The 9,138-nt window shown below is 41.7% G+C and overlaps 2 protein-coding genes across 2 annotated transcripts in view; both read right to left on the minus strand.

The window, feature by feature from the left end:
* GRM8 (glutamate receptor, metabotropic 8) overlaps window positions 1–9,138 on the minus strand; it is a 1,194,828-nt gene that overhangs the window by 89,282 nt on the left and 1,096,408 nt on the right. The gene's annotated exons all lie outside the window — the stretch shown is intronic.
* Window positions 3,073–3,456, minus strand: LOC102837671 (activated RNA polymerase II transcriptional coactivator p15-like). The gene has a single exon (XM_006859341.1). It carries the CDS (start codon window positions 3,454–3,456, stop codon window positions 3,073–3,075), a length of 384 nt encoding a protein of 127 aa, XP_006859403.1.

The raw sequence follows: 9,138 nt of genomic DNA on the forward strand, positions 1-9,138 counted from the left end.
GAGGGTCAGAGAAAAAGAGGAAGACCCCCAATGAGATGGATAGGCCAGGTGGCATCACTGATGGTGTTAAGTGTAGCAGCGGTAGTGAGGTTGGCCCAGGATCGGACATTGTTTCGTTCTGCTGTGCATGGGGTCGCTACAAGTCGGTTCCGACTTGATGGCACCTGACAACAACAACAACAACAACAATTTTAATAGACAAGAAGCCCTGGTAGTGTACTTGGTCATGCGTTGGGTTGCCAATCTTAGTGTCAGCAGTTCAAATCCACCAGCTGTTCAGTGGGAGAAAGATGATCATTTCTGCTCCTGTAGAGATTTGGAGCCTTGGAAACCCTATGTAGGGTCACTATTAGTTGAAAATGACCTGATGGGATGAAGCAGCAACAGCAGAAGTTTCATATATCCTTCAAAACCATGAAGTATATATTAAGTAGAAAAACAAATTTCCTTTCGTGAGAGCATGAATCTTTTCCCACTGATTAATTTTTTTCTTTTTCATGATGCTTATTGAGAAACTATGACTGTGTACCTTGTACTGATGATTTTGTAGCTGTCTGCTTTAACTGTTCATGCTTCAATAAAAATTTGAAAGGCATATTTTTTCATCAATGAATTTAATAATTATTTTTCAATTATTCTGCTAAAATCATGCATGAATGTAGTAAAAATAAACTAGTCCACAGTATCAATTGATACTTCCTGGCTTCATTTATGCCGGTAAAATATTTATCAGTGACAATGAATATATAAGAGATATGATTTTGTGACTGAAATTTTACAAAAGTATGCTGGAAAAAAACAGCTTCTAAATTTCAAATAAGTAAGTTTGGGCTGCACACTATGATGCCAAACATCAAATTCATGAGCTACTGAGCTACAGAGCAATGATGAGTCCAGGACCCAAGTTCTAGAAGGTTTTTACACCAAGATGGGCAAATGAAGGTCTTCCATTGTTCAGCTGGAGTTGTTCTTTAGTTTCAGGTTTTTAAAGTGGAACAATGAACAGAAGAAACTCTCACCAATTAGGTGGCAGATTGATGGGTGCAAGCGAACCCTCACTAAGACTAAAATTGATTTGTTGTATAAGCAGACTTACGTTGCTGTTGTTAAGTGTCGTTGAGTCAGTTCTAACTCATAGCGACCCTTTGTAGGGTTTCTGAGGCTGTAGATCTTTACGGGAGCAGAAAGCCTCATCTTTCTCCCACAGAACAGCTGGTAGTTTCGAACTGTTGACCTTGAGGTTTACAGCCCGATTCGTAACCACTACACTACTAGACTTATAGGCATCTAAAAACCAGAATCATTTGGCTTCCCTTCTCTTCTCACCTAAATTTCCTCTACTGTCTTACTTGTGTCAGCCTCCTAATTAATCTAACCACTAATTAGCATGAACACTGATTAGCACTGCCCTTCATTCCTCAGTATCTTCTTGGCTAGACAGCCGAACTGCAGATCCTTTTGTGGATTCCTTATAAAATGTATATTGTTTTAAGTGCCTTCAAGTTGATTCCAACTCAGTGAACCCTTCTGGGTTTCAGAGGAGTACCTGGTGGGTTTGAACTACTGACCTTGTGGTTCACAGTCTAGTGCTTATCCTACAGCTCCACATAGGTTGGTATCAATTTCTCAATCACACAATCCCAGTATAAATGATCTTTAATTAATAAATATCAGTTCAGACCAGCAGTGGCTTGTTAGTTGAGTCAGTTCTGACTCATAGCGACCCTGTACAGAGTTTCCAAAGAGCAGCTGAAGCAACCTTGCAGTTAGCAGTCTTACAGAGCCACACCAAGACGCCTCAAATTCTTGGATAAGAACCAATGTTCCTCTACCTAATGTCACTGAGAAGATGCAATTGCACTGCTCTGCACATAGCTGTTACCTGTACACCATTGCAGAAAAGAAAAGCCAAAGCCAGTTTCAGTCTTTCAGTCTGAAACTCCGTCCCCCTAATTAAAGAGTCGATTTAATGACTCTTTCAAATCGTTCCTTGCAAAACTCCTACCTTGACAACATTGGTCTCAAATCTGCTGCTTAGTCTTGTCTGGAAATGTCCAGAAAAGGATCTCTTTTCCCAGGAAGCTCTTCTCCACCTCTGACAATAATGCCTCACTAGTTTAGTCATGACTAATTTCATGACCATCTTTGTTACACGGCTTCCAAATGAAAGGTGTTAAGACAGCTACTGCATCTAGTTTTCTGATAGAACCAATCTGTGCTCTGAAACTGTTCCAATCACTCTTTGGTTTCTCTGCTTTATTCTTCTCAAAGATTTCAAGAACAATATAAAAAGAATTTAATAGCTGTCATGTGGAAGGGGTTAGCCTTGGTCCTGTTGGTATAAGTTGAGAGAAAACTTTAGATTAACTTAAGAAAAGTCATTGAGTTGTTTCTGTAGTCAAGTGCCACCGAGTTGTAGCAATCCTGTACAGGGTTTCCAAGGAATAGCTGGTGGGTTTGAACCACCAACCTTGTGGTTTGCAGCCTACTGTAGAACAGCTCCACCAAGACTCCAAGTTGTCTCTTGTTGTTGTTGTTAAGTATCATGGAGTCGTTTCCAACTCATAGTGACCCTGTATAGGGTTTCCAAGGCTGTAAATCTTTACAGGAGTAGAAAGTCTCATCTTTCTCCTATGGAATGGCTGGTAGTTTCCAACAGTTGACCTGGAGATTAGCAGCCTGATTCGTAACCACTATGCTACCAGAACTCCTTAAATTGTCTCTAGCAGATATATAATAAGTTACCATGAAAGAAAGACGCTTCATCTCTCAAAATGTTCAGACACCATTTGGAAATATGTTGGCTAACATACTTTATTTATTTTTTTAAATTACTTGCCTTTATTTTACACTAGGTTAGTGGGCACAAGCAGTTCTCCTTAATAAAGTTGACAAATCAGCTTCACTCAGAACATTTTTAATAACGCACATTAAAAAAAAAGTATTCATCTTACAAATTGTTCTGCAATCCAAATATACAATAGCTTGGAAAACAACGGTTAGAAAACAAAAGCCAATGTAAACAGATAGATTAAAATGACTAGAGCAGTACGGTTGGATACGGCTCTGATGTTACAGTTTCCTTACTGAGTCATCAATGTCCGAAATCTGTTCCTTCAGCTGACTCCACTGCTCGGGATTTAGAGAAATACCTTTTCTTCCTGGTTTCATTTCACCTTCCTGATCCATCCAATATTCTCTAATATTAATTAGGACTTTCCCTTTAAAGTCCCGAACACTGACATACCTCATTTTCCCAATCTGAAACATGTTATCATCTCGGCTGCTGCTGCTCTGCTTAGAGGATGAGAAGGATCTTGAAGTTTCACCAGTTTTTTGCTTCTTCACAGGTTTTTCTGGAGCAACTTGCTTTTTCCTCTTCAACTTTTTGTCGACTTCACTATCAGAATCACTGCCAGATGAGCTTGAAGATACAAGTTCCTTTGATTTAGGCATTGTTACGCTCCTGTAACAGAATAGCCTCCTGCTCGTTCGCCCACGACTCTAACATAAATTCTTGACAATTGGACTCAGTGACACATTAAGATATTTCTTAGTGCTGAAACTGTTATCTACAAATACTCCTTCATAGCCGCCCGCCCCCCCCCCCCCCCAGCCCTTAACACACTGATATATAATTATGACATATTTTGGTAAACTTTTGTAATTAGTATGTATAACTAGCTTTCTGAGTTGCATTAGATTTGCCTGGAGCATTGGTCTCATTCATACTACATCCTACAAACCTGAGTCTCTTACACAACCACAGTCCAAGAGTGCTGTTAGAGGAGACAGGTCAAATGCCACATAGAGCTATGTTCAGAATCCAGCATTTGGAGACGGCCTCTCTTTTTCCTTTGGTGATACCTTCCTTGCTCTGGAAGATCACCTGACATTAGCAGCCACCCTGTGGTTTTTTTTGTCTGTGGGACACCTGGTCTCAGATGTCAGCAAGGACAAGCTCAGTGAAAAGCTCAGTTTTGCAGGGCTGCTCCGTCAGTGCGAGCCCATTATAATATGATCATCCACCACTTCTTGGTTTATACTTCTGATGAATTACAACAGCTGCTGACACTGATTTGACTAAGGTAAAAACAATTTGAGTTATGTGGTCTCAGCAAGGCATCTTCTTGAGAACTTTAGAATGGAAACATCTAGGCAAATTGACAGATAACTAGACAATTTTACAATACCTTTTCTGTTTGGGGAATGAACCTACTCTGCAAAGTGCATTGTGATGAGAATGGCTCTTTGCTCATGCCTTCCCCCCACCCTCCACTGAACCTGCAAAGGCATTCAAGATAAAGAGCAGGATATGCCGTAGTCAATGACAGTGTTTACTGCGTGTTAACAGAATCAAATTCTACAAGGTGTGGCAAATTACATTCAAGGCAAAGGCAGAATTCAGATACACCTATATGAATTTAAGAAAGTGTGGGGGGAAGTGGGGATGACAAGTGATAGAAACAACTCTTCAGTCCACTGAGTAATGGGCTTACTAATGGGCAATCTCTAGACTTGTATGTGAGTTATTAAATTCATGCTGTTATTGCTAAGTGCTGTGGAGTCAGTTCCAACTCATAGTGTGACCCTGTGTAGGGTTTCCAAGGAGCAGCTGGTGAGTTTGAATTGCCAACCTTGCCGTTCAAAGTGACCTTGAGATTGAGTGCTTATCTGTGGCACCACACCAGGACTCCATTAAACACATATGACTGTCCAAAAAGCCAAGGAAGAAATAACTAGAAAGGAAATCAATGGTAAAATCCTATCAGGGGCTGGGAATAGAAGAAAGTTGAACACACAGAAGAAAGATGGAGTTTGAACAGGAAACTGAGGTTCAGAAATAGTGTAGCATTCTAGCCATGTTAAGAAGCTGAATACCTACATTAAGGATCTGGACTCCGCAATGATGACAAGTTATGGAAGGCAGCCTAGGAGCATAACGAAGTATGCATAGGGTGACAACCACATAGTCAGCAATTTGAATTAACCAACAGCTTTGAAAGGAGCTCTCGTAGCGTTGTGGTTATGAGTCAGGCTGCTAACCTCAAGGTCGGCAGTTTGAAACTACCAGCCGTTTCCCAAGAGATCGATGAAGCTTTCTGCTCCCATAAAGTTTTATAGTCTCAGAAACCCTGTGCAGGGTCACTATGAGTGGAAACCGACTCTGCAACACAACACCAGAACCACCAGCAGCAGCTTTGAGGAGAAAGATGAGGCTCTCTGCTCCTGTAAATATTTACAACCTGGGAAGCCCTGTATAGACAGGGTCACTCTGAGTCAGAACTGGCTCGACAACACACGATCCTCAGCACCAGCATGGTGATTAATGCCTAGTGGTGGTGGAGGGTGGGCTGGGAGAAAAGAACAGGATTCAAAATCATTTTCTGCTCTGCTTCCAAAGTAGAGAGGAAAAGAAAGAATCACTGAGGTTGCTAAGCCATTGTAGCCCTCCCCAAAGGAAGTAGAGAATTATAGTGACCTGATCAGTGGCCACTGCAACTCTTACCTGGACCAAGAGGGCCCCTGCCAACCCTATTCTCATCTGTTTAAACCTGAGGCTAGTGGCTATTTCTGCAAGTGATCCTATAGTTTTAGCACAGACTTCCAGATTATTCACCTAGCAGGTTGGCTCAAATAAAACCTAATATTTACTGGCAGCAACTAACAAAGTCCCTTATGCCACTCTGGGCCATGCCAAATCCCTTGACAACTGACTTCAATGCCTGACACTCCAGCCCTTTTAGCCTCCTTGTGTTTGCTCATACACAACCTTCCTACCACTAGGCAGAACTTAACCATCCCCTATCTGCTCAGCCCATCAGTCTGTGGCTCTGTCTGATGCCAACGGCTTATGAGATAAACTCTGCAGACACCACAATCTACAGGTGAAACACTGGTCTAGCTGAGATACTCTGGCAGTGTCACATGGCCTCCTAGAGAGTGAAATAAAGTCATGAGAAGTATTTATCCTGATCATCCAAACTATTCGTTCAAAGCTGACTAGGAAATGTTGACAATGGGACACAGATGAAAAACTCTATCTTTTGGAATCTCCCCCTCTCCAAGATGTCTTATCGCACCAAGAAGAAAGTTATAGAAATGGTAGGTGCCTTTATTGCTGCTAACTCTAAGGCAAGATCCCCTCTCCCCCAAACACACACAGACAAAGACAACATAGCACAGGGCATCACTCATTGTCTGTTCCCTTAAGTTTTGAGAGACACCCATTATCCTATTGGACCACACACAGGGCAGAGTTAATTGGTCATTGTGTTTCAAAATGTCAATTATAATAAGCCTGGAGTTGGGCTTTTCATCCTATGTTTATCAATTTTCTGGATTCCTATGTTTCCCACAATGGAGTTCTCTTCTTTTTGCCTTCTATGTAAGCTTTCAAAAACTTGATCCAATTTAGTGCACCCAAGTCTAAATTTGTCAATAAAGAAACAAACCTCCAAATTTTAAAGGGGTTATAATGAGCTCTGGTAGCGTAGTGGTTACGAATCGGACTGCGAACCTAAAGGTCAGCGGTTCGAAACTACCAGCTGCTCCGCGAGAGAAAGATGAGGCTTTCTACTCCCGTAAGGATTTACACCCTCGGAAACCCTGTACAGGGTCGCTATGGGTCGGAACCGACTCGACGGCACGTTACAACAACAACAACAATAGAGAGTTATTTCTAGAATTCATATATTTTAAGACCCAATGTTTGCCACAATAAGATCATATTGTTTAGAAACAAATGGATGCGGTCCCCCTACCTGAAGCTTGAGGTGATTTGCCTGAATAAGAACTGTATAGAGGCTGAAACAGTAAACACAGCCTGGGGTCTTTCAGCAATCATTCAGAATGACCAAACGCAGTAGCTCTAACCAGTACTCTGGCTCCACCAGCTTGCTGTCAGAGTCAGGATTTCTCATTGCAGGCTTTCCCAGGAAAAACCAGTGGAGCACCCACCTCTTGATCACTTAGCTGGGAGCAATGTGTTCACATAGCCACTTCCCAGTCTGCACTCACAGGTAAGCAGAATGTCTGCTCATGCCCCATGCCACCTTAGCATCATTTTCTCAGCCTGCCTTTGCCCTCTGTGTCATCTTTCTTCCCCTTTCCTTACCTGTATCCTTCAATAAATGGAAATGAACTTAGATTAGGAAGCAAAGATAAAGAGTTGAAGTGCTGAGAAAATTAAAGGAGGGAGACTTAGAGACCCCGTGGTCTGCATTCAGTCTCCAGGGTTTTCACAGGTGGTACTCTTTGAAAGCAGATGGCTAGACTTTTCTGAGGGAATCATATTGCCAACGTTTTTGGTTAGTTGTCAAGTGCTTAGCCCTTTGTACCACATAGGCACTTATAAGGTCATTTGTGTTGGTAAGTTCTTTTCAGTTGGTTCCAACTTATAGCAGCTCAATATAGGGTTTCCATGGAGCAGCTGGTGGGTCTGAATTGCTGATTTTGTGATTAGCAGTCCTATTCTTATCCAACAGTGCCACACCAGCACTTACCTCAAATTGATCAAAATTCAAAGTGTATTGTACAAGATATACAATGACTCTCTACGTTAATTAAAATGGTCTTCACAGAACTTTCTCAGAGTTCTCTTTGGGTACAGATCTCCCTTGCTTTTCAAAACGTTACTCTATGTCACCTACTTGTTTGTTTTAACAAAAGATTTACATCAGTGCCCATTTTCACTAATGGAAATAAATCTGAAGAGGATTTTACACTTTTATGAAAAAAGGCTAAAAGTTAAACTAGCATTCAGCATTTGTTTGGCAGTAAGCCTAGCCATTAAAGAGGCAGCATATATCCAGTAACCCTGTGGGTTACTGTGCTGGACTGAAAGGTCGGTTTGAACTGCAAGGTTAGTGGTTCAAGCTCACCAGCTACTCCTCAGAAAGCCTATACAGAGTCATTATGAGTCGGAAACAACTTGACAACACTTAACAACAACATATACTCGGAGCAGAGAGACCAGCACCGCTAAGCCCCTCCTCGGAGAACTACACGGATGTCTAAGCATCAAGCTGCCCTAGCTTTGAATTGTGTCTGAGAACACTATGGTGGTGGTGGTTAGTGTCACGGAGTCAGTTCTGACTCATAGCGACCCTGTACAGGGTTTCTGAGGCTGTAAATCTTTATGGGAGCAGAAAGTCTCAACTTTCTCCCATGTTATTTTAGGTTTAATTTGGTATACATAAACTATTTTGGGGGGTCTTAGAACACTCAAAATGTTTTCCACACATAAATTAATGGCAATTGTTTCTTCATTTTTACCATTTTGGCTCACAGATGTATTCATAGGAATGCTCCACTCTCAGACATTGGGGGAAACATGTATTTCGAAAGCAGTTTGGGGAGAAGAATCAGTCTTGTTCAGGCATTCATCCATTGGTTCATTCTTTCAGCAAAAATCTGCATACACACTGTGTGCAATTCATTGGGTATGAAAAGAAACAGGTGAAGAGAACAGTATCCCAGTCCTTGCAAATTTATCTTCTAGTGAGCCTCACAATCCCCACTAATGAAGAAGTGACTGGGATGCTGGTCCATCCGTTTTTGTTGCTCAATACTGATTTGCAATTGTGATCAATAGAAAAGTGATTTTACCCCATATCAGAAGAGGTTCATTCCAGTCGCTAGGTGGTGACAGTGGCTGTATGCTGCTGAGTCATTTTAGGTTTATAATGACCCTGTATTGGGTTCCTGACTCAGTAAATCCATAAGGGAGCCGAAAGCCTTATGGTTCTTCCACAGAGTGACTGGTAGATTTGAAATGCTGACCTTGTGTTTAGCAGCCCAACTTGCAATCTACTATATACCAGGATTCCTTGTGGCTTTGTGTTGTTGTTGTCAAGTGCCGTCAAGTCAATTCCGACCCATAGCAACTCTGAATAGGGTTTCCAAGGAGCAGCTGGTGAGCTTGAACCACCGAGCTTGCAGTTCAAATGACTTTGCAGTCTGACACATTAGCCCACAGCACCACACCAGGACACCTGTGGCTTTAGAGTAGTGGATATATAGTATAATATCCATGTGCCTACAGGGAAGCCGAGTTAATACCACTATTATTCAAATTTATGCACCAACCACTAAAGCCAGTGAAGATGAAATAGAAGAATTCTACCAACTTCTTCA

Source organism: Chrysochloris asiatica, unplaced genomic scaffold (assembly GCF_000296735.1).
Source record: "Chrysochloris asiatica unplaced genomic scaffold, ChrAsi1.0 scaffold00032, whole genome shotgun sequence".
Lineage (NCBI taxonomy): Eukaryota > Metazoa > Chordata > Mammalia > Afrosoricida > Chrysochloridae > Chrysochloris > Chrysochloris asiatica.

Excerpts from the sequence above, each read along its gene's own strand:
- LOC102837671 (XM_006859341.1), bottom strand. The coding sequence starts at position 3,456 with ATGCCTAAATCAAAGGAACTTGTATCTTCAAGCTCATCTGGCAGTGAT.